At 49.4% G+C, this 26,116-nt stretch overlaps 1 protein-coding gene across 3 annotated transcripts in view; it reads right to left on the bottom strand.

Annotated features, from left to right (window-relative positions):
- ASXL2 (ASXL transcriptional regulator 2) overlaps positions 1-26,116 on the bottom strand; it is a 747,150-nt gene that overhangs the window by 55,674 nt on the left and 665,360 nt on the right. For all 3 annotated transcript variants that reach the window (XM_069605568.1, XM_069605569.1, XM_069605570.1), the window contains one exon: positions 16,592-16,688. In XM_069605568.1, coding sequence (XP_069461669.1) covers positions 16,592-16,688 — 97 coding nt within the window. The remainder of the gene's footprint in view (positions 1-16,591; positions 16,689-26,116) is intronic.

A 26,116-nucleotide genomic window follows, 5' to 3' on the forward strand; every position in this document is an offset into this window, starting at 1 on the left:
GGTCGGCTGTGCCCTAAGGCACAAGGGGGCGGAATCGGGGACCCGGTACTACTTCTCGTACCGATCCCTCTTGGCAGGCATCATGGACAGGCTCTTCAGGAGAGCGAGTCCCTACTCCCAGATGTCGTCAATCAATGGTACTGTGAGGACCGTCTTCCTTTTGGCCTTGCGCCGCTGATAGAGGAAACCTTCCTTCTTCTGTTCCTCAGGGCAGAGCCGAAAAAAGCTCGGATGCCCTGGCAATCATGGCGTGGAAGGTACCAATTTCGTCGGACGGGGAGGCCCGAGGGAGTGGTGATGGAAGGCCAATCCCAACCACCCTCGTCATCCGTCCCCGTCGTGGCCGTCTCCGTTCCCGTGTCGTCCCCCGGGACAGGGGAAGGAGAAGAAGGCTGAGCGGGCCGCGAGGGCTGGAAAGGCGGGGGAGGATGAACTCTCCTCTGCTTGTTCTGGGGGCTCCCCGACGGGCCCGGTTCTGTTGGGTCATCCATTGGGGCGAGGGGCAATCTCGTCCTTATCTCCGTGCAGAAGGTTTGGATTGCTATCAAAATGGCCACCAAGTTGTCCTGAGGCCCGTGTCCCGCCTGCAACGGGCGCAATGGCTGCTCCTCCTCCATGGGAGTCTCATCGGCGCCACCGTCGCTCTCTTCGTCCGCCTCCTCGGGGTTCCCCCCCGTGGGACCGGACCTCCTCGAACCTCTTGTTGAGGCCCTGCACGACTTCAACCAGTTCCTCCTCAGAGGCTGTGTCCATGTCCGTGACGGCCACTGCCCCACCCCCCTCTTCTTCCACCGGAGTCTTCACAGGGGTCGCATCGATGGGCTGAAAAGAGGATTCCTTCCGTGGCGGCAGGGAAACTCTGGGCCCCGAGGTCGCTTCTGCTGGGTTAGCCTCCACAGGCTTCGCCAGGGGTGCTGCAAATCCCTCGATAGAGGCCTTCGCTGGGTGGATCAAGGCCTTCACCACCTTGGGCGTGCTTGAGGCCTTCACCTTGGGTGAGGGGTCACCATATCGCTCCCCTTCGGCTGATCCCTTCGAGATCGACAGGGGCCTCTCCAGAAGCTTAGCCGGGTTCTTGGATTTTCTCTTCCCCGAGCCAGAGTGCTGGCTCGTGGTTGATGGTGTCGGTGAGAGTGTGCCCTGCCTGGCAGCCGAGGAGCCCGACCCCTTCGGCACTCCCGGTGCCCACGTACTCGCGGTGCTTTGCCTTCTGTTGGGCCCCCGTCGCCGGGGCGCCCTCACAGGACTTAGAAGACCGCTCAGACGACTTCTTCTCACCTGCTGAGCACTTCTCCAGCCAGCTGGCGAGGCGGGTCCGATGATCCCTCAGTCCGTTCCGACAGGTTCTTGCAAAACGCAGTCCTTTTCCACGTGCGTCTTGTCTTCGTGAAGGCAGTAGAGACATCTCGAATGCTCATCCTCCTTGTAAACATTCTGCAATCCGCATCCAAGGCAGTTCCTGAACAGCTTGATCCGGGTGTCAAGCTTCCCTTGTCCTGGGCCATGTCCACGAGGTAGGCCTCAGAAACTTCTGGAATCCTCCAAGAAGCGCAACTCGACGAAAACTTCACCCTTGAGGGGCGTAGAAAATTCTGAAACGGGTCCCCGTTGATCGGAAGTCGAAATGTTGGAGCTTGAGGCTCGATTGACCAAAAAAATTAGATAAAACTCTTTGAAAAAAACGCAAAACATAGTAAAAGCTCGAGAGCTATAGCACAAGGACTCCCAAAACTTGAACGTGCGGTAAAAATCTGAGGATGGCTGCCATGGGCGGGGCTTAGGGAGAGGGCAGTCATTGGCTGGGGGCAGTATGACCCAGAGACCAGTGATTGGTTACTACTAAGAAAGACAGATCAGAAACGAAACTGATACTGATTTTTTCTTTACCGAGGATTCCCAGCCAGACGGGGAATATTCATGAACATGTGAATCCATGCCAGACCCCATGCTGGAGAAGCATGGAAATTCAGAGGCCACAAAGGAAGTCCACCAAGAAACAGGCTACTAAAGTTTCTAAAAGGTACAAAAGTGTAGGGCACAGGAAACAGAGGAAACCATGCTAAATGAAGACTACACAGAAAGCGGAATTGCAGGCCCATAAATGAAATAGACCGACAAAGTCTGGACAACAGAAATCGGAGCGTCAGGTAGACACTCACAGCCAAGGATAACCAGGCACCAACGCAGATGAAGAGCAGAAAAGGAACGCTGCCCTGAGAAGAAAAAAAAAAAAACAATAATATCTCATTCCACATCTATCAGTGGAAAACTCAAATTTTCTGCACATCACATAGCCTCTCAGGGGAACTCCTTCGAGGTGTTAACCTTGGCCTTAAAGAATTCTCTAGCACGCCCTTACCATCAACTGAGCTCCTCTCAGTTAAACTTCTACTCCCCGCACACCCTACTAGTGCACCTCATATATCGCCCACCTGGCCCCATCTCCTCATTCGAGGAAGACATCTCGGCCTTGCTAACTCAAAATACTAAACCCGGTTCTCAAATCATCTTGCTTGCAGACCTGAACTTCGGTCTGCACGACCCTAACGATGCAAATGCCACTACACTGGAAAACACTCTCACAACTAGGCTTCTAATCATGCATTAACGAACCTACTCACATTAAAAGGTAGAACCATGGATTGCTTGGCTGACCTTAATTGTTCCACCACCATCATCATAAATAATGAACACTGTGGCTGGTTCGACCACCACTTTATTACCTTTGCCATTCAAGAGAAAGTCCGCCTTAATTCTAGCATAACCATCGCTCCCCCCACTATGTCCAGGAATAAACAGAACTTACCTTTTGACAACCTACGGCATTTACTACAACCCCTGGCACACCTACCCCACAATAACGACAAGGACCACATTAGTAGCAATGTACAATAACATCATGGATCAAGCAATTAACAAAATTGCACCACTCAGAAAGGCCAAACCCTCAGCCCATCTAAACAATGGTTTTCAGCCGACCTAAAGTCGCTAAGCAAAGCAAAAAGAACAGCTGAATCCATTTGGAGAAAAACTCCCTCTGACCCTAATAAAGAAAACTTCTCCGCAGCCGCTTCAACCTACAAAGCTGCCATTCTCAGCACAAAAAAAGAAATCTATATTAATAGCATTCAGAATGCCAAGTCAAGCTCGAAGGAACTCTTCACCATATTAAGAGAACGAGTCTCCTGCAACCCCTCCAGAAACCTGCCTGAAAGACACTGCCTGGTGTGCAAACAGTCAGAAAGCCCTTTCAGACAAAATTACCTTACTACAAACAAAAATAGAAACAAATAAAACAGCTTAGCTACAAGCCCTAACAAAATCCCAGATTTCCAAAAACTTTTGTGCACCCCTTTTCACTTCTCACCAATTACCATTAAAGACGTAGAGAATATCATTGTAGGGATCAAGCCCTCCAATTGTCAGGGAGATCTATGCCCAGCCACGATGATTAAGGATGGAGCAAGAGAATCAGCTAATTTCATAACAGCCGTGCTCAATTCTTCCTTCAAAATCTGCGTCGTGCCCAACAACCTAAAAGAAGCCTGGGTCATGCTGCTTCTTAAAAAACCCATTTAGACCCTAATATACCAACCAACCAACTGTAGGCCCATAACAACGGTACCTTTTCTCTTAAAAATGTTAGATCGTGCGGCCTATTTCCAAATACAGAAACACTTGGAAGACAACGAGTTACTAGGCCTTCGACAGTCCGGCTCCAGACCAAGACATGGCACGGTAACCGCTCTCTTAAACCTAAAAATCTAGATGACGAAACTAAGGACAAGGGCAAATTGGCTATCCTCCTTCTATTAGACCTCTCTGCAGCATCCGACCTTGTCGATCATAAAATCTTGACCAAACACCTAATGGCTGCTGCAGCTTTCTCACCGAATGCTGCCAGCTGGATTTGAATCATTTCTATCGAACAGAACCACTAGAGTGTTCGCGCCTTCAGCCGCCTCAATCCAAGTACCCATCTACTATGGAGTACTGCAGGGATGCACGTCCCACACACTCTACAACATATTTACAAAGCTCCTCTTTGATCACCTTGACGACCTGGGTGTCACTTACACAAATTATGCAGATGACACCTAGGTCCTCATCGCACTCTCGGGATGCTATGTCAAAGATGCCAAAATCATAAATGATATCTATCTGGAGATAGAAGCATGGATGGCGGCCCACAGTCGGTCTAAACGATGACCAAACTTTTGATCATCGATTCTCAAGCCAGATTAAACAAATTAAATAAACTCATAAAAGCCTGCAAACCATTCTTACCGACCAATAGCAGTTACACTAGCTAGAGCCCTAACCCTCTCTAGGCTAGACTATTGCAACACCCTATCCTTAGGCTCCTCTGCACGGAACTTAAATAAGCTCCAAGTCCTGCAGAATAATGCATTGAGATGTGCCCTGAATATCCCACGCGCCTCTCATATCATCCTTCAGGCGGGACCATCACTGGCTACCGGTGCGTGACAGAATCACACTACGGTCTTTAGTCATCACCCACAAATGTCTATCAAATACAGCACCTAAATACTTAAACAAATTCTCCAGGACTCAGTCGGACAGACCTACTAGATCTGGTTATCTCAATCGACTCTCCATCCCAAAATATAACTTAAAAACCACAGGAGGCTCTAGCTTCCCAGTGCTAGCAGCCAAATGCTGGAACTCGCTCCAACAGCCATTAGAGCAGAAGCCTCCTGCTGGGCCTTTAGAGCCATGACAAAGGACTGACTATTCTCCCAGGGCCGGCCTTAGCGCAACCTAGCACCAAGGATTGTTGTACCACTCATTTTCATACGTGTACAGCTATCTACACATTTCTGTAAATTCTCTGCCACCATGGTTCCACCCTGACAGCGCATCAGGTTAACTCTTTAAAATATAATAACTGATTGTAATTATGCAACTTACTTGATATTGTAACACTGTACATTTTGTATATAACTGCTCCCTAAACCATTGTAACTTTGGAACCTACCCGTTATTGTAACTTTGTAACCTGTAAACCTTTAAATAAACCATCTGTATTATGCACTGTAACCTTACCATGTAGCCAAGTAAAGCACCCAGTTACCCCCTGGGTTTGGCGCGCTATATAAGTAAAACTAAACTAAACCTATGACCAAAGTGTCAGAGTCAGGAGAACTCGTCTGAGGTGTTTTGACCAAAGTTCCCTCAAACCCTAGCATTGAAAAACAGTACTCTCCATGTATTTAATGATTTTCCAAGTACTAAAAACCTGTTGATCCTGCCCATTAAAAATGTCAGCACAATTGGAGCTTAGTCTGAGGGATTTGCTTTGGGTATTTATTGAGCACACACCTAGCTTTTGGACGCAACAGAAAGCTGTACATTGGTAAGGGTTACAGGCTGACATTAGATGGTCATGGGGTGTGGCATGTACTACCACATACCATTTGAGGATGCAGTGAATAGTTAACTTGTCCAGTTAGTGGGGAACATAGGAAACAGTGCTGCGAGAATATAAGTGGGTGGAGCAAAAAAGTGGGCTGTAGAGCACCATCATAAGGACAGATTCTGGCATGGAGGACTAGGGGGTGTACCTTACAGGGTGCTAAGAAAGTGATCCTTGATGAAAAGGAAGCACATGAGAGAGTCTGATGTTGATGGGTATGAGGTTCGTGTGTTGGGTTGTAGATCGAGAATAGTGATTTGCTCAATCTTTTTTTTTGTTGAATTTTTTCGGCTCTAGTTTGTCCAGTTCTTTACTTTTGGTGATGTACCAACTGCCACAGATTGTGATTTTGCCAGCAACGTTCAGTGAGTGTAGCTCATTTGTGGAGACCTTTGAACATTTGAAGAGACGGGCTGTGGCATGAAAGACACTTTTTTTGAAGGGTGCTAAGTGGTGGACATGGTGAGTTGGCCGGTGAGCAGGGTGTTTCCTCCATCCAGGATATCGATAGAGAGCACCCACTCCAAAAAAAAGTAAAACTACCCATCGAAAAAGTTAGGTTTTGAACATTGCTTAGCAACACAAGAATAAAATGTGACGTTGCATTCCACATGTTAGCTAGATCTATGTCCAAGATCTCCAGGCCTAACATGGTATAGCGTATTCCAAGCAGTTCTGTTCAAGTTCGACCAGTCCTTTATGCGGTTTAAGTTGTGCATTAAAGTTATCCTTTGGGTTAAACATCCTTCTGTGAAGCTTCAGACAATTGGGAAATGATCAATTAACTGTTCTAGGCCTTCATTGAGAGAGTGTAAATGGCTAACAGTAATTGACCTACTTCTAAAGGCCCCCCCGTAATGCCCAATACACGATTCTTAATTCTAAAACTTATCAAGTAAACGCACACCCTCTCATACCAACACTGCCACACCACGGATTTGAAAGTAACTGTAAAGGCGATACCTCGTAGAGTTGTGCCATATCATTTCCCAATATGTTAATCTTGGTAGGATGGCTACATCTAAGGGGAGTGCCCAACGCTTTCCCCTAAATAGAGTTGACTCCTTGATGGGAAGAAACTTAAGTTGGGTCTTAAGACAGGTCTATAAAGCATACATTTGGATTTTCCAAAGTCAAGTTACAACAGAAAAGGTGACTTGGAAGGAACATTGCGGGCCCCCATCTTCCATGCTCTCGTAAAAAAAGTCACAAAAAGCAATTGATGAACCATACTTATGATGGAAACCAAACAATACTGTGAAGGACAGCTCTGTGGCTCCATCTTTCACATAAGAGCAAGGCACAATTACCAGCAGATTCTCTCATTATGGAATGTTGACGGCTGAGCCATTTTCTGGAGTGCAGTTAAATCCATAATTTCTCTGCATGATTCCAGTCTGATTGGGGAGTCATCCTGGTCTAGGACTTCAAAGTTTTATCTGGGGATTATATGAAGAAACATCTGGTTTTGGTCAGAATAAGTATATTAGTCTGCTACCAAGATCTCCGGGATGAAGACTTCATTCTTTCGATGGGTGATGAAAACGTGATGGGTCCTGACCAGCATGAGCTAAGAATCCACAGCACCTGCTTGTGAAACGCTCTCCAAAAAGTTCCTTAACAGACCTTTCAATACTTTGTTGCTGATGCCAGATGGCATCTCACACATAGTCTTAATGTTTTTCCACCTGCATCTTTTTTCTCCATCTTCCCTCCAAACCAAAATGAGTTTCTTTTGGACTGCTAATTTATGGCGCCTTGAAGACAGGATTACCCCTTTTAGGGAACCTTCTCTTGTGGGTTGGTTTGCAGCACAACTATGTGCAACTTTACCACCGGGAGCTTATTGGCCACGTTTGCTACGGTTTAGGCAAGGGCAGACATAAGCAAAGAGATTTCTGGTTTTGTCATCAATAAAATGTTCTGCATGTACCCTTCGTAGTGGGAGTCCACATATCAACAGCTGTATGATAAGATGTCCTAGCAAAATTATCATCTTGCGCGACAGGAAGTTAAGTCAGTGTTCTCATGGAGGAAAGCTACAAATACAGATGTTTGATTGCGTGAACCTTCTGATCTTTATGTTCAAACATAGCATTTCGACGACTCAGTTGTGGTAATCATTGATGAAGGGAACTTACTGGTAAAGGAGTACAATGGGATGCTGTAACAGTAATATGGCAAAAGCAAGAAGAGAAACACTTGTAGAAGAGCTCAGTTAGGTACCTTACCAACAGTGGGCTGCGCAGGAAGTAGAAATCTATTAGGGTCTGTGAAATAATCAGCTTGGTATAGTACACAGCCCATATTTTCATCTTGAGACTTGTCCATATTATCTTTAAAAACCCCAGACTCATCAGCACCCTAACTAGTACATCTCCCAAAGTCACTCCACTCACCATGGGCAAGACCTGCACAGTATTCCCTTCAGTGTAACATGTGGGTCTCCAGAGAAAGTTTACTGACGTCAGTATACCAGAATAGGATAATGGCCCCAGCCTAAGTCCATGCACCTGCTCCAACTGCTGAATAACTCCCGGATTGCATTTACAACTCAACCTCATCACTTCACACCCACAGGGCTGACCAAAGAGGAGTGGGTGGAAACCAGAGATTATCACTGGCAGCCTTCATCACCCCAATGCTTCCCGGGAATATTCATCTTGGCCAGTCTCACTCCTAGTGTTTGAATATTGTCAAAATGTAGGGTGCCAAGCTAGCGGCAATTTGCCATTCACGCATGGTGGGGCTGCCAAAGAACCCAACAGGAACCTATTTAATCATGCTGGGTCATGTGACATGTGGACTTTTAACAGATTGGTGCCTTTGTGTCAGAGAAATCGTAAGGTAGTGTGACGAGTCACTAGATGTCACTTCGCCCTGAGCGGGAGCTCTTTTCCATGTGGTCAGGGAGGTGAGGCCGCTGCACGATAGTCCACCTAGGGGTGGTGTAACACAGGATGATCTCATGGGGAGTGACTCCCCTTTCTGGGGATAAGGACGACCATCTAGGGTACAGCTCTTATGAGAACATCACACACCCACATACTCTAGCCTCTCCTTCCACTGCTAACTTCTTTTTAGACAGTAGACCTATGTACTGATATAAGGCAGAGTGCCTCAAGGTTCTTGAAAGTGCCGAGATGAAGATAAACATAAACCTAGGTAATCCAAGTACTGGGTCGAGTTGGCCCCGTCGAGCAATCAAGATGAAACCTGTGAAAGCGACAAAAGGGCTTACACAATGGGTCCAGACACCGCTGGTAACATTGTATAAAATGTACTAAACACTTGGTCTTGGGCAGCCGCAGAAGACTACAGGTGTGCTGCGCAACGAACACGGGAGATTCAAACCTGCGTTGCTGGTCCGGAGGGAGAAAGCTCAAGGACACTGGCAGTCCACCGCGTCTAATGATTGGAAGATCTGCAGAAACACACCCGTGCAGAACAGTGCTGAGAGGATGAAGGAATGCATAAGGCAGCCGAGAACGCCGTCGCAGAGCAACATGAGAAGCAAGACTGCAGAGAAGCCGAACCGAACACCCAACATCCCACATAGCCCCAGAGACCTGCTGTAAACGCCAATAAGGAACAAGTTACTTACCTGTAACTGTTGTTCTCCAGCATGTGTCTGGCATGGATTCACATGCTCATGAATATTCCCCGTCAGGCTGGGAATCATCGGTAAAGAAAAATCAGTATCAGTTTCGTTTCTGATCCGTCTTTCGTAGTAGTAACCAATCACTGATCTCTGCGTCATACTGACCACAGCCAATGACTGCCATCTCCCTAAGCCCCGCCTCTGGCAGCCATCTTCAGATTTGGTAGCACGTGAAGTGGCAGTATGATCAAGTGAAGAGCCGCAGAGGGGTAGGCGGGAGGGTTCGCATGTGAATCCATGCCAGACCCATGCTGGAGAACAACAGTTAAAGGTAAGTAACTTGTTCCTTCTCCAGCATGGGGTATGGCATGGATTCACATGCTCATGAATAAAAGAATACATAGCAGTACACACATGCACAACCACGGGAGGTGGCAAAGGCTCAACATTAAGCATTACATCCAAAACTCAACATTAAGCAATTCTTACCTCCTCACCAGGCTAACAGGTTGCGCAGCACTGCTTGGCCGACCCTGGACTCCTCCCTGGAATCCCGATCGACGCAGTAGAATTTCGTGAAGGTGTGCGTCGACCTCCACGTAGCAGCCCTGCACATGTCCAGCAAAGGCACACCAGATAGGAACGCCGTGGTAGCTGCGATCGCTCTGGTGGAATGGGCGCTCGGACGGCCAGGCAGCGGTCAGTTTGCCAACCGAAGACAATACATGATACAGCCGGAGAGCCATCTGGAAATGGAAGCCTTCGAGAGAGCGTTCCCCTGATTGACAGGTCCAAAGTTCACAAAAAGTTGTGACGTCTTCCGGAAACTCTTTGTGCGGTCCACGTAGAACTTCAGCGCTCTAGCCACATTCAGCGAGTGCAAAGTTCTTTCAGCCGGCGACGAAGGCGACGGGAAGAAAACAGGCAACACCAAGGGTTCGTTGAGGTGGAAGTCCGACGGCGCCTTGGGCATGAAGGAGGGGTGCGTCCTGAGCACTACCCTCGTGTCGTGAAAAGTCAAGTACGGGGCCTTGCAGGAAAGGGCCTGGATCTCTCCCACCCCTCGTGCGGAGGTGATGGCCACAAGAAACGCTGTTTTCCACGACAAGAACTTCAACTGAGCCGAGTGCAGAGGCTTGAACGGAGGTCCCATGAGCTTGGTCAGCACCACGTTGAGCTCCCACGCCGGGGCCGAGGCCTTCACCGGCGGGAACGATCTGAACAGTCCCTTCATGAATTCTTTCACCAGACGATGAGACCACAAAGACGTCCGTCCCGTGGTTCTGGTGTATCGGGAGATCGCAGCTAGATGAATCTTGATGGAAGCGTGCGCCAGTCCAGCCTTGGCCAGTGTCAGCAGGTACGGCAGTACTTGAGGAGCCGTAATCCGTAGAGGGTTAATTTTCTGTGCGTGTCACCAGACAGAGAACCTCTTCCATTTGTGTCCGTAGCATTTAAAAGTTGAGGACGCCCTGGCCTTTGCAAGAACGTCTCTGCAGTCGGCCGGTATGTCGTAACCTCCAGACTCTAACGCTGCAGGAGCCAGGCCTGCAAGTTCAGCGACTTCGGGTCGTGATGGAGGATGGCGCCTCCTTCCCTGGAGAGAAGATCCGCGTCCACTGGCAGCTTGATTGACGGGGACGCTGTCAAGTCCAGAAGGTCCGGGAACCATATCTGCCTCAGCCACGCAGGTGCGACGAGGATCATCCTGCACCGTGACCTCTTGAGCTGGTTGATGAGCCGGATCAGCAGCGGCAATGGAGGGAACGCACATAGGAACAGGCCCTCCCAGGGGAACGAGAAAGCATCGCCCATGCTCCTTGGCTGGGGAAACCTGCTGGCGAACCGCCGTCGCTAACAGATCGATCTGGGGTGTGCCCCACCGTCGGAAGAGGCAGTCCACTAGATCCTGTCGTAGTTCCCACTCATGGCACGAGCGCAGCTCTCTGCTGTGCGAGTCGGCAATGGTGTTTTTTTTATCCCTGCCAGGTGAAACGGCACCAGAAACATCCCTTGGGTGACGGCCCAATGCCACAGATCCTGAGCTTCCTGGTACAGGGCTGGGGATCGGGTACCGCCCTGCTTCCTGATGTAGAACATGGTGGTGGTGTTGTCGGTGAAGATCCTCACCACCTTGCCCTTGAGGGACGGAAGAAAGGACCTGAGGGCCCAAAACACTGCACGGAGTTCCAGGACGTTGATATGGAGGGACTTCTCCGTCGGCAGCCAAAGGCCTCTCGCGTGCAGATTTTCGGTGCACGCTCCCCACCCTTCCAGGGAGGCATCCGTGGTCACTGTCTTCTGGTGGCCCGGGGTCTGGAAGTCCATGCCCGCCGTCAGATGCGCGCGGGTGCCCCACCACCGGATCGCTCATCGGAAGCTCTCGTCGAGTGTGATCCTGTCCTCGAAGCTGCCCGTCGTCTGGATACAGCGAGCGTCCAGGAACTCCTGCAACGGGCGCATCCGAAGCCTGCACAGGCGGATGAGATAAATGCAAGAAGAAATCATTCCGAGGAGGGCTTTGATGGACCTCACCCTGGCCGCGTCCGCAACCAGCATCCGCTGCACCTTGCCCAAGATGGCCCTCGTCCTTTCCTCCGAAGGAGAGGCCAGAAGCGCCACTGTGTCGAGTTTCGCTCCCAGAAACAGTGCGTCTTGCGCGGGCACCAGGTGGGACTTGGCGTAGTTTATGGAGAATCCCAGGTCCGTGAGTAGTTGGACGGTCCTCGCCGTGTGCTCCGCGGCGAGCTCCTTTGTCTTTGCTCGGATGAGCCAGTCGTCCAGGTAGGGGTAGACGTGGATCCCCTCCAGGCGCAGCCGCGCCGCCACCGGTGCGAGGCACTTGGTGAACACCCTGGGTGCCGACCTCAATGCGAAGGGAAGGACTCTGAACTGGTAGTGACGCCCTTGGACCACGAACCTGAGAAACTTTCGGTGTCCCTTTAGGATGGGGATATGGAAGTAGGCATCCTCCAAATCCAACAACGACAGGAAATCGCCCTCCTCCAGTTGACCCAGGACGTGCTGGAGGGTGACCATCCAGAACTTCTGTGCCTTGATGAATTTGTTCAGACGTCGTAGGTCCAGGATGGGACGCCATCCTCCCGTCTTCTTCTTCACGAGGAAGTATCCTGAGTAAACTCCGGAGCCCCGAAGCCTCTTTGGGACGAGCTCGATGGCGCCTTTCTTGAGCATCGCCTTTACCTCCAAGAGAAGTTGAGGGACGTGATGTTCCTTCCTGGCCACGGGGGGGAAGCGCGGGCACTTCTTTAGAAACTCGAGCGCGTGACCCTGGGCCAGGGCGTCCAGCACCCAACGTTCGGTGGAGATGGACTACCACACGCTGACGAAGTTCGCCAGCCGGCCTCCCACCGGGGTGCTTCGGTGGGGGCCCGACCAGTAATGCTTCGACGAGGCTTTGCCGCCTTGCCATCCTTGGCGACAACGGCGGGAACAGCCCGACTTGCCTCGTCCCCTGTAGGCTTCTTGCGATGACGAACGGGCCGCTTGACGATAGGTGGAAAATCCGCCGCCGGAACCTTTGGAGGCACCCTGCTTGCCTCCGCCGCTCCGAAAGGGCGGCCGTCGTTGCTGGAGAACACCAAGAGCCCGGGCCGTCTCCGTCTTGATGGCTTGTAGGGAATCGTCCACTGTTTTCCCAAACAGGTTGGTCCCGTCGAAACGGCATGTCCAAGACTCTGGTCTGCACGTCCTGACGGAAGTCAGTTGCCTTGAGCCATCCACGCCGTCTAAGGCACACGCCGTTGCCCAACTGGCGAAATCCAGTGTCAGCGATGTCCGTCGCTATCGTAATGGCGTGGTCCGACGCCACTTCTCCTTCCTGCAAGATCTCTAGGGTCTCCGCCCTCTTGTCGTCTGGTAAGAAGTCCAGCAGGGGGGCGATTTTGTACTACAACTCCCTGTCGTAGCGGGCTACGATAGCCAAGGCGTTGGCAGCCTTAATCGTCGTCGCTGCCGATGAGATGACTCTGCGTCCCATCGTGTCCAATTTCTTTCCCTCGCCGTCCGGCGGGGAGGTTGACGTAGAGGCCGAGGCCCCCCCCCCCTGCTTTCTTCCTGGCCGCCGCGGAGACGACCGAGTCTCGTACCGGTCCCTTCTCACAGGCGTTTTGGATGGGTTCTTGAGGAGGGCGAGACCCTCATCCCAGATATCGTCCAGTAGAGGTACAGCGAGGACCGTCTTCCTCTTGGTCTCGTGCCGTTGATAAAGGAAACCTTACTTCTTCTCTTCCGGGCAGAGCTGGAAAAGCTCGGACGCTCTGGCGGTCATGGCATTAACGATCCAATCTCGTCGGGCAGGGAAGCCCGGGGAGGAGGTGACGACGGGAGATCCTCGTCGTAAACGTCGTCTGTGCCCGTCGCGGCCGTGTCAGTCCCCGTATCATCCCCACGGGTCGTGGAGGAGGGCTGAGCAGGGCGCGATGGTTGAAAAGGAGGTGGAGGATGAATCCTTCTTCTCTTAGGAGGAGGGCTCCCAGAAGGGCCTGGCTCTGGGTCCCCCGTCGGGAGAGGTTCCTCCGTTGGTGGTAACGGCAATCTCGTCCTTATCTCCGAGCATAAGGACTGTATAGCCAACAAAATGGCCGCCGAGTTGTCTTGCGGCACTGGTTGAGGGGAGTCCGACGGGCGGTCAGGAGCCCCGTCGGCACCCTCGACGTTCTCGTCGTCTCCTACGTCGGGGTCCCTCCCGACGGGCTGGTCTTCTTCCACGCCAACGCCGTGGCTTAAGACTTCGATCAGCTCCTCCTCAGAGGTTGAGGCCAAATCCACGACGACCTCCTGCCCCCCCTTTTTCTTCTCCGTTAGAGGTTTCACGGGGGTCCTGTCGATGGGCATGAAAGAGGACTCCCTCCGCGGTGGCAGGGAGACTCTGGTCCCCGAGGTCGCCACCACTGGTGTAGCCTCCACAGGCTGAGCCAGGGCCGCCGCAACTGTCTCGATAGAGGGCTTGGCCGGATGGATTAAGGCTTTCACCACCTTAGGTGCGCTCACCGCCTTCTCCTTCGGGGGAGGGTCACCGCCTCGCTCCCCCTCCGATGGGGCCTTCGAGCTCGACCGGGGTCTCTCCAGGAGCTTCGCCGTGTGCTCAGCCTTCCTCTTACCCGAGCCAGAGCGTTGGCTCGTGGTTGATGGCGCCGTGGAGGATGCGCCCTGCCTGGCGCCCGTAGAGCCCGACCGTTCGGCGCTCCTGGTGCCAGCGGACTCGCGGTGCTTGACCTTCTGTTGGACCCCCGTCGCCGGGGCGCCCTCAAAGGTCTTAGAAGACCGCTCGGACTTCTTCTTCTCGCCTGACGGGCTCTTCCCTTCCAGCCAGTTGGCGAGACGCAGATGGCGGTCCTTCATGGTCCGCTCCGACATATTGCCGCAAAACGCACAGTCCTTCTCCACGTGCGTCTTGTCCTCATGCAGGCAGTAGAGGCAGAGGGAGTGTTCGTCCTCCTTAAAGACATTCTGAAGCTGGCATCCAGGGCAGACCCTGAACAGCTTTCCGGGCGTCGAGCTTCCCTTCTCCTGGGCCATGATCGAGATGGGCCTGAGAAACTTCTGGAGTCCCCCAAAAGCGTGGCTCGACGAAATCTTCACTCTTGAGGGGCGTAGAAGAACCCGACACGGGTCCCCGTTGATCGGATAAAGAAACGGTGGAGCTTGAGGCTCTTTTGACCGAAAGAGAACATTTCCCTAAGAAAAAGCGCGAAAAGAGCACTAAAGCTCGAGAGCAATAGCACGAGGATCCCAACACTTGAACGTGCGGTAAAAATCTGAAGATGGCTGCCAGAGACGGGGCTTAGGGAGATGGCAGTCATTGGCTGTGGTCAGTATGACAGAGATCAGTGATTGGTTACTACTACGAAAGACAGATCAGAAACGAAACTGATACTGATTTTTCTTTACCGAGGATTCCCAGCCTGACGACGGGGAATATTCATGAGCATGTGAATCCATGCCACACCCCATGCTGGAGAAGGTAAATGGTGGCACAGGAGACCCAGAGGGGACGCGGGCGGCTCACAAAGAGGGTGCATGCAGTTGTCCCTAGGCCTGTTTGCAATCATACCGCTTGGGTGGCATGGCAGGGGCAGAAAGCCTACAAATCTTCTCCTCACCGCAGTGGTGGAACGAAGCCCATTGACCACAAGGGAAGGGTGGAGGACCCCAAATACTATAAAGAGAACTTGAAAGAGAGAGTCCCTCACGACAGGGGCAGAGAGAAACCCACTGACAACCAAAGGAGGGTCAGGGATCCTAAACAGAATACGAGTCATCTTCCTTGTGGCAGTACTTGGCAAGGAAGTGAGCCAAGTGGGCCAGATTAAAGAAGAGGATGAGTCAGGGTTGTGGTCGCTCCTAACACTTAGAATTGGATGTTGTAGGTGTGAAGCCTAATGAAAAGATGAACAGGCAAGTGAGTAATTCCCCCTGGTTGTAAGGAACTGATAAAATACCAGGAGAAGGGAGTCATTCTCCTGGTAACCTGGACCGGCAGTAAGGTCCGAAAAGGCCTGGGGAATGGAGTCATTTCCCTGGGCAATTTGAGACTGGATGTCAGGAGACGGGAGACATTCTCCTGGCCCATCAAGAAAGTATGTTTGGAACTTTACTGTCAGGGGAAGGGAACTATTCCCCCTGACCACGTGTGAAACCCATGACTGAAATTGTGTCAACAAACCCGGAACGTGAGAGGGTAGTCATTCTCCTGGGACCTGAACAGTGCTGCCTTATTCTTTCGTTTCTAGTGTAAGGACCAGAAGTAAGGTTTTGTTGACAAAGGATGGTAGACATTTTTGCATTAACAGACATCCGGACAGTCACCTTATTGAGGCAGGAAAACCTCTTAGGAATAGGGATAGATAGGTTTTCATTCCTATTCTATAAAAGCCTTTAGCCCCAAACATGGCAGCTTTGTGTCAGCCTGCTCATTCTACACCCTTACAGTAGCTAGCATGGGTCGGCAGAAAGCACGTCTCACGGTATGCCTTCCATGGCCATACCCACACATGCTGGCAATGGTTTGTTGACAACCCATACAAATAAAGAATTAAAGCAATTTAAGACTTTTTATTTATTTTGCTAGGGAATAAAACATTAATATGCTGTAACAAAGCTTACATCTGTTAATAAAGGCCTATTTTCTACTTTACGTAGCAAAGTGGTATCACCTTTTCCTCTTTTCAGATGGGGTTATTGGACTTAAATTCAACAGATGTGCGAAGCTACAAAATTGACTAACATAAAAAATCTACTGAAGACCTAAACTCCATTGAAATCTGCTGAAAAAGTAAAACAAGGACACTATTTAACACTAGCTGTCCTTTTTCGAGCATATTTAAATTAAATGTTGCAGATATTATATCAAACAATCAATTACTAAGGTCTCTTTCCCACATTAGGTAATCTTAGCAAAAAGGTCACTCAATATATTGAAATTGCCCAATTTTGCACAGATCTAATTTCATCTGAACCTTTACCCTAAATAACCTAAAGTTCGCTAACTTCCGGAACTACTCTTGTATGAACGTGAAGCAGCACCTCACCTTCGGCCAGTCTCTCCTTCCAGCTCTGGGCAGCTGAGGTGAAGAATTCATTTGTGAGTGCGGAGTTGCTCAGCTTCATTAGCCCGTCTGCACTAGCCTGGGTGGAAGCAGAAAGCAGAGTAAATTAAGATACAGGGCTGGCATACGTTTAAGTGCAAATATCCATCTACATTGTAGAGGTATACCAAAGAAATCACTTACTATTTTAGCAACCAATGAATACTTGGACAAGCAGGCAAAGCAAGAAATAATTTGTTTACACAAAAAAACAATTATTTGTAATCCTAGTGCTACATCACAGGTATCTTCATCAAAATCATAGACATTATGGCTATGCCAAAATGTACTTCCAACTTAAAAATGAAATCCTCAAATCAATTGTTTTTCTTATAACAAAATCTGTCAGTTACTACTTCTTCACCAAAATCAGTTTTCTGCATCCTTTGATCCTCCAGGCATTCCTGTAGAGGACTTGTATAGCCTTGCAGACGGGACAAAACATGCAAGGGGGGGCTAGGAGTGGTTATGTGCCTTTCTGACTTCAAATGGGAACAGAGAACCTAATTATAAGTCTTGCCATTCTTGAAATGCCCTTTTTATGACTAACAATTCTTTTTCTAGCACTGTGTAGTTAATTTCGGATCCGAGTTTTAGAGAGATGAGCAATGGGGTACTCTTTATCCTTTCCTGCTTCTTTGAAGACTGCCCCTAGAGCGTTGTTCGAGATTCAATGATGAACGGTTTGTCTTTGTCTGGTAAGCATAACACAGGAGATATGGTGAATGCCGTTTTTAGAAATAAGAAGGCTGCTTGAGCTTCTTCTGACCAGACACATTTCTGTCCCTTCTTTAAGAGATTTGTGATGGGAAGGATGGACAGAGAAAACCGGGGAATACATTTCCGATAAAAGTTTAAAAAATCCCCAAAAACCCTGGACCTGTGACAGTGCGTGGCATTGGCCATTCAAACATAGCCCTTACTTTGGCCTGATCCATTTGTGTTCCTTGGGCAGATATATACCCTAGATAGGGAACTTGGACTTGGTGAAAAACTAATTTCTCAAATTGGCCAAATAGATGATTGCGTTTTAATCATCAGAGTGCCTCTTGTATGTAAAGGATATGTTCATAGAAAGAACTAGAGAAGACAAAGATATCACCGATATACACAATAATGGAATGTAGTAATAAATCCCAAAACACATGATCCATAAATCTCTGGAATACAGCGGGGGCGCTAGAAAGGCCAAAGGGCATCACTCCATACTCGTAATGGCCAAACTGGGTCCTGAAGGCAGTTTAGCATTCGTCCCCTTACCGAATACATATGATGTGATAAGTGCCACAAATAAATGCAAGGTATCAATTCTATTGTATTCTTCTTGCGGATGAAGAACAAGGACGCGTCTGCAGGGGAATGAGACTCGGTTATTAGGCCGTTGCAGAGATTACCCTCTAGGTATTCTTTACGGGCTGTACTTTCTGTCTTGGACAAAATGTACATCCGACCAGGAGGGATTGGTTTCTCAGCGATGAGAACTGCACCTCCTCAGAGGTACTCTGCCTTTCCTCTCCCTCCCCCAGAAGCACACTGTCTCCCAAGCTCTGGTTCTCTAGGTTTGACTATTTTAACAACCTCTTTCTAAATCTACCTGCCTCTACTCTCCGCCCTCTGCAACTAATCCAGAACAGGACTGCAAGACTTGTCCTTGGCCTCAAGCACTGGGATTGTATCTCTCCAGCTCTGAAATCCCTCCATTGGCTCCCAGTGGGTGGAAGGATTAAATTCCAAACCCTCTGCATTGTCCACAAGGCTTTCTAGGGCTTGGGTCCAACATACCTTCAGCTATCCCTCAGCAAATACCTCCCATTTCGAGCTCTTCGCTCCTCTACCTTTAACTCCCTGAGGGTCACTTGTTTTTCAAAGAAACGAGCTGGGGGTAGATCTCGGTCTTCGGCCTCCCTCTGGAACAGCCTCCCTGCCACTCTGAAACTTGAGGAGAACAATCTCCGGTTCCGGAAGCACCTCAGGACCTTCCTCTTGGCTTCTGCCTTGCCCCCCCCGTCCCCTGCTGATCTGTTCTCTCTCAGCACCGTGCACCTGGCCTAACCTGTCTTTCCGGGCCCAGGTACCTGCTAACCCTGCCATAGGGCCACCCCTTGCACTGGGGTCTGTATCTGTACCAATACAGTCCACCCTACCACCCCCTATTTCTTGCTGCACTTATCAGACATACCCTGTCTACTGCCTTAAGCCTAGCACTTGCCACTTGCTGACTGCACTATCACTGTTTGTTGCCTTTATTATGTATTTATTATGATTATTCATCTGTTTCTCCTTTGCTCCGCACTTTCCACTTCTCTCCCCACCCCTTCTATGCACTGTTCCCCCTCTCCCATGCACTTGCGCGCTCTCAATGTCACTGGGCCTAGTAAGATCGCCATTTTGGTCTCCCCTGTTCCCCTCCCTTGCCTTGTTGCACTCTGAACCACTTGTGGATGAGCACGATATAAATAAAATATCAATATCAATGATATCTATGGCGCAGTCATCTCTCGCCTGTGTGGTGGATGTTCTTTAACTTCCAAGTCCGAAGAAACCTGTTGGTAATCTTGATACGGACTAGTTAAAGTTACAACCAGGTCGATGGTGGTAAAACAGAAGGAAAGGCAATGGCAGTAGTGGGTGTATGAAGCCTGACTGAACCCGCCGTGAGACAATGCTTGCTGCAATGTTCGGACCCTAGAAAGAGGAATCCAGCGGTCCAATTAATAAAGGAGTTGTGAACCAGGGAAAGCCTAAAATGACTGGGTAATGGGCTGCCTTGATTAAATCGAAGTTGATTTCTTCTTGATGGGAGGCTAAGGACATCAATAAGGGACCAGTGTCTTCTTTTATGGGCCCACTCGACTGGCCACCCTTTGATAGACACCACAAGAGCCAAGCACACCTTCCAGAAACCCAGTAAATAAACCTTCAGATCATTGAAGAACTTTCCAGCAGAGGCTCTCATAGAAGACCTCTCCAAACTCCAGTTCACATGGGCTGATCTACCTCTGATGAAGCAGGACTGCGACTCACTTCTCGAAGACCTCAACAACACACTCGCAACCAACATCAACCGCCATACCACAGTGCAACAAAGCACCCTCAAGACTGAACCGTCTCCAGTCTGGCACTCAATAACTCAACTTCAACAAATAAACCATCAGAAAACAAGAAAATAATTACATCTGGCAGTGCATCCAACCTCACCCTGCGCTACACTGAGACGACTGATTAACACTGTCAAGGACAACTACTACCAAAACCCCACAGTCAAGAAGAAGAATGAAAGCAGAGCCCTCTTCAAAGCATTCAAGCACTCCATCAACCCTCAGCCCGGCCCACCCATAGCACTCTCCATTGAAATGTTCACCACCATCAACACTTTATCAACAAGATCAGCATGATTTACTAACACAGACAGCAATGCTACAACTGACTGAACTTTACACACTTCATCTCGCAAAACCACTACTGCCTGGAATACCTTTAAGACACTCACTATGAAGAACTCACTGCCACCCAAGCTCAAGTCCACATCGTAGGCAGACATACACCATGGCGCTGTACTCGAGACCCTACCTTTTGAAGCACGCCTCCTTTACCCGACATTCATCAACATCTCGAGAACTCAAGGCACCTTCCCCATAACTTTCAAAACTGGCCCAATCCTCCTGCTTCTCAAGAAACCAACACTGAACTCTGACGACCTCAACAACTGCTGTCACGGTCCATACCTCCAAACATCAGGTACAGACCACCCTGCCCAAGGCGTTGGGTCCCATGGGGGCCTTGAAGGCCCCAAGGAATCTTGCAGGGGCTTCCTGGACTCGGTCCTGGCGCCGTTGGCGCCAGGCTCATACTGCCATCACCAACATGGCACGTTTCAGACCCAGAGAGGCACGTGCACACCAATATGAGGCAGGGTGAAGGGATTATTTGCTGTGGGACTATTTGCTTGGGTGTGGTTGCTGGAACTACTTTACCTGAGAACTACTTTCAGAAGACTATATAAGCCACATCCTTCATACAGAACACGCTTTGCGTTATTCTGCACTCCTGCAGTGTAACGCCCATTGTGTCTGCAGCTCCAGGCCAGCCATCAGCCACGCCCGTCCAGTTGTTTCGAGTTACCTGCAAAGAAGAGTGAGAAAGAAGAGCAGAACAAGATACTTACCAGTCTCTTCATCGCGGCCGCTCGGGAGTCCACGCTTCTTCAGAACTGAAAAGGAAAGAACATCAGATTAGCCTTGCAGACCACACACTCTTCATCGCAGTTCAGCACCGCACTAATACTTACCAGCGAACCATCGGAACATCATCACTCGATCTCCGCTTCATCTTCCGATCGCCGCTCCGGGACTGTCGCATCTGTAAAACAGAAAGACATCAGGTTAGCAGAGCAGTGGGAAGGCCTCATTCTGACTTATAATCCTGCACGAGGCAGCTCTCACCTGAAGGCAGCAATCCTCACGGGCTCACAATTCTTCATCACGCAACCTTTGTTCAGGAGATTCCGCACCTGCAGAATATAAAAGCAGCAGGTTAGTTGTGCAGAAAAACAATATCGGGTGGAAAGACTTTTGCATAGCAGTGGCGCATATCTTACCTTGGGAAGCCAGCTACCAAGAACCTCGCTCCATCGTATGCACAAAGAGGGAATCTGTAAAGAAAGGTACAGAGTGAACTTTTGCAACTTGAACTCTTAGCTATCCATATCTTTGGAATAAGACTTACCATAGAGTCACAGTTGTCTGGAACTTTCAATAGGATCAGTGAAGTAACTAGATCCTAGAACTACGACGCATCCTTGCGAACAGTGGCAGGACGGAGAGCCCGCTATTTGTAACTCAAAGGTGAGATATAGCAGGGGGGTGCAAGAGGACGCCACGGGAGGCGGGGGTCGCCCTCATCCACATGGTTGGGTAACCTGTGATTTACCTTTCTAGGCAAGCCTGCTTTCGTATTGGAGGAGAGTACAAGACACCACTCACCACCAGATCATCCAGCTCCGTCCAGCGCCCCTGTGGAGATCAGGTGAGCGTAACAGAACGCAAAGCCTACACATAAACCTCTACCTGGGCACCATGGAAACCTCAGACAGACCAATTAGTCCAGCTTTTAGGTGAACTCAGAGCAGAGGTGCACTCGGCTAGACAAGAGACTAACGCTTTACGAAGAGAACTGATTGTGGCGAAAGAGCGCACCGACGATTTAGCCCGGCAACTACTCCAGGCTCAGGCTGGCCAGCTTCAGTCCCAACCCAGTCAAGTAATCCAGTGCAAGTGGTCCTTCCAGGAGCCATACCTTTGGCTCCACCAGAACTCTTTGCGGGCGATCCGAAGCGGTTTGCGGTTTTTATGAACCAGTGCTGTCTACACTTCCTATGCAGACCAGGGGCCTTTCCGAATGACCAAGCTAAGGTGGCCTTTATTCTTTCATACCTCAGTGGGAGTGCAGCGGATTGGTCCATACCGCTAGTGAATCAAGACAACCCCCTTCTTCGAGACTTTCAGGGGTTTCAGCAGAATATGGAGAAGTTGTTTGCTCGGCACTCCCAAGGTCAAACCTTGGATAACGAACTGCTCTCTCTTCGTCAAGGGAACCAAGACCTGTTAACTTATATTGCAACCTTTAACAGACTAGTGGTGGAAACCAGTTGGCCGGAGGAAAAAAGGGTCACGTTATTTCGTCGTGGGTTGAGAGGTGAGCTAAAAGATGTCTTGGCTCAAGTGGTCAACCCACCTCAAGATTGTTCGGAATACATTGACCTAGTGGTACAACTAGATCATAGACTGCAGAACCGGAAAGCTGATCGAACTAGATTTGAGAGTCGAGTGTTTGTGCGTCCTAAAGATACCACCGCCAAGACTACAGACACGTCGGAACCCATGCAAATCCGAGGTGTGCGAGGACCGCTATCTAAGTCCGAAAGGGATAAGAGAAGACAACAACTGTGCCTATATTGCGGCACGGCAGGCCATTTCCTCCAAGACTGTCCAGTGAAACCACCCAAGAAAGCAGTCGGGGTTGCTGACAAGGTTAGCACTGAACCCGAGTCGAAAAACTACCCTGCCCGGCAAGCGTAGAGGTCCGCTTGTCGAGCGAGAAGAAGGGTACCCAGACCTCACATCTAACATTGCCAATCATCCTCATCATTCACCAGCACCCGTCTCGTATGCACGCGGTCAGAGCGTACATCGACAGTGGAGCTATAGGTAACTATATGGATCAGGAATTGGCTTCAAGGATGAGTCTATCTCTTTGCCCAAAGGCAACAACTGATCTGGTCACCACCATCGACGGAACAGAGATCTCTTCTGGTTCTGTAACGCACTTGATGAGGGAGATGACACTGTTGTGCCAAGACGGACATCGAGAAACAATTGTGTTTGACTTAATTAAGGCCCCCCCAATTTCAAGTGATCCTGGGTATGCTGTGGTTAGAAACACAATCCTTGTATAGACTGGCGAGAGACGAGGTTCACCTTTGCAAATTGTGCTCACGCCTACTACCCAGAAGAATCCAAGGCAATTGCAACAGTCACAAGTCCGACAAACAGACTACCTCAGGAATACCAGGACTTTCACGATGTCTTTCAGAAGAACCAAGCCAACACCTTACCACCCCATAGACCGTATGATTGCCAGATCGACTTAATACCTGGAGCTCAGATCCCATGCAGTAGAATCTACGCACTCACGGAACCTGAAAATCTTCACCTAGAACAATATCTGGACCAGTACCTGGCTAACTGCTTCATTCGTCCATCCAAATCTCCAGCGGCTTCGCCCTTATTCTTCGTCCCCAAAAAAGAAGGAGATCTAAGGACTTGTATAGACTACCGTGCATTAAACCAGGTGACAATTAAAAACAGATATCCCCAGCCTCTAATCCCGGAACTGCTGGACCAAGTAAAAGAAGCTCAAATTTACACTAAGTTGGATCTTAGAGGGGCGTACCATCTCGTAAGAGTTAAAAAGGGGGGACGAATGGAAGACCGCCTTCCGCACTAAGTATGGGCTCTTCGAATATCAAGTGATGCCCTTTGGGCTTTGTAATGCCCCAGCAGCCTTTCAATATTTTATGATCGATGTCCGAGAGCTGATCGATGTTTGTGTCGTCGTATATATTGACGATATCCTAGTGTACTCAGCTTCTAAGCAGGATCATGTGAAACACGTCCACGCCGTACTTGACAAACTCCGGCAACATAAGCTGTATGCTAATTTGGAAAAATGTTTCTTCCATGTTACAGAGGTCGAGTTTCTTGGTTTCGTTCTAACTCCATGTGGTGTTCGTATGGACTCAAGGAAGGTGGACGCGATCCTCAAATGGCCCTCTCCAACTTCAATTGAAGGAGTTCAGAGTATGCTTGGATTTGCAAACTTCTATCGCAGATTCATCCCCGGCTTTTCACAATTGGTGCATCCCATCACATCCTTATTACGAAAGAACAAACGCTTCCATTGGCCGGACGAAGCGGAAAAGGCCTTCCAAGACTTAAAAGGAAAATTCACCTGAGCTCCAGTCCTAAACACCCTCGCCCGGATCTCCCAAACGTAGTAGAAACTGATGCTTCTAGTTTGGCGATGGGAGCAGTTCTTTCCCAGAAAGATCCGGAGACAGGTCAACTTCACCCAGTGGCCTTTTGGTCGCGGAAATTCACAGCACCAGAACTGAACTATGCCGTAACCGATAAAGAGCTGCTGGCCATCAAGGCAGCATTCTAGGCTTGGCAGCATTATCTCCTGGGGGCCAGACACACCATTACTGTGATTACAGATCACCGAAATGTACAATACCTAAAGTCGGCCAAGGCTCAGTCTTCTCGTCAGCTCCGATGGGCACTATTTTTTGCAGAATACAATTTCGTGATCACTTATCGACCTGGTTGCCGAAACGGCAAAGCTGATGCGCTGTCTCACATAGGGATGGAAGAAGCATATTCAAATCCGGATCCGGTACCCATCATCCCAGGAGGGAGAATCCTTGGAATCACTACCACATTGACCCTGGACGACATCCACAAGGAAATTCCACGCCTCCTCGATTCCAAAGCCTTACAAGACTGGTCGACCAAAAAAGTGAACACCACTCAGTTGTCAATCATTTACCTTATTTCCAAGGACGTCTCTACTTGCCTAGTAAGGAGCTTCAAAAACAGGTCATCTCAAATCATCATGAGTCATTGGTAGGTCACCCTGGAATTGCAAAAACCAAAGCCAAGATCAAGAGACATTTTTGGTGGCCGACATGGCGTAAGGATATGAAACAATTTGTGCTTTCATGCAGCATTTGTGCTCAGAACAAGGCCCAGAAAAAGAAACCACCCGGTCTACTTCAGCCTCCAGGTGTACCACCTACACCCTGGCATATGTTGTCTCTTGATTTCATCACGGATCTGCCCCCCTGTAATGGTTTCAACACCATATTGGTGGTCCTGTTTTCTAAAATGGCCCATTTTATTCTGTTAAAAGGTTTGCCCTCCGCTTCAATCTTGGCGAAAGAATTCCTAGAGCAAATTGTTCGGATACATGGATTCCCCTCCGTCTTAGTCTCAGATCGGGGCAGTCCGTTTATCTCTCAATTTTGGAGAACATGTTGTCAGTTGGCCCAGATTGACATAAGACTTTCGACCAGCCACCATCCCCAAACAGACGGTCAAACCGAAAGAACCAACCAAACTCTGGAACAATACCAAAGGTGCATGTTACATCAAACTGAAAGCAATTGGAAAGACATCTTATGGATTACTGAGTATGCCTACAATAACTCTTTGCATTCCAGCACGGGGCAAACTCCATTCTATACAATTTATGGAATGCATCCACGAACCTTAGAACTCAACCCACCTCAACATTTAGAAATGCCTGCCGTAAGCAGCCTACATGCAACCATCACCCAAGCTTTCAAAAGAGCAACAGAACATCTGAGGCAAGCTAAGGAGAGGTTCAGGAAATTTGCAGATCAACATAGGAGTGAAGCTCCGAAATACCAGATTGGAGATGAGGTTTGGTTAGACTCCAGAAATATACCACTAAAAGGAACCCACACATTTAACCCCAGGTATTTGGGACCATACACCATCAAGACCATCATCAACCCTGTGGCAGTGAAACTGGAGTTTACCCCCGAACATGCGAGTCCATCCCGTATTTCACGTCTCCCTGTTGAAACCAGTACAACCAGGAACTCTGATAACGAAACCGCCAAAACCCGTTTTGGTAAATGGGGAACCAGAATTCGAGGTCAAAGACATTATAGACTCAAAGTGGGTCGGATCCAAACTTTTCTACCTAGTTGATTGGAAAGGCTATCGTCCCCAAGAAAGGTCATGGGAACCAAGTGACTTTGTTCATGCACCACGCCTAGTGAACCGTTTCCATCGAAACCACCCGACCAAACCCGGACCAGTGGGACAAACCCCCTTGGGAGGGGCTTTGGGGTGGGGGGGAATGCTGTCACGGTCCATACCC

The sequence above is a fragment of the Ambystoma mexicanum genome, chromosome 4p (genome assembly GCF_040938575.1).
Source record: "Ambystoma mexicanum isolate Mex_15411 chromosome 4p, UKY_AmexF1_1, whole genome shotgun sequence".
Lineage (NCBI taxonomy): Eukaryota > Metazoa > Chordata > Amphibia > Caudata > Ambystomatidae > Ambystoma > Ambystoma mexicanum.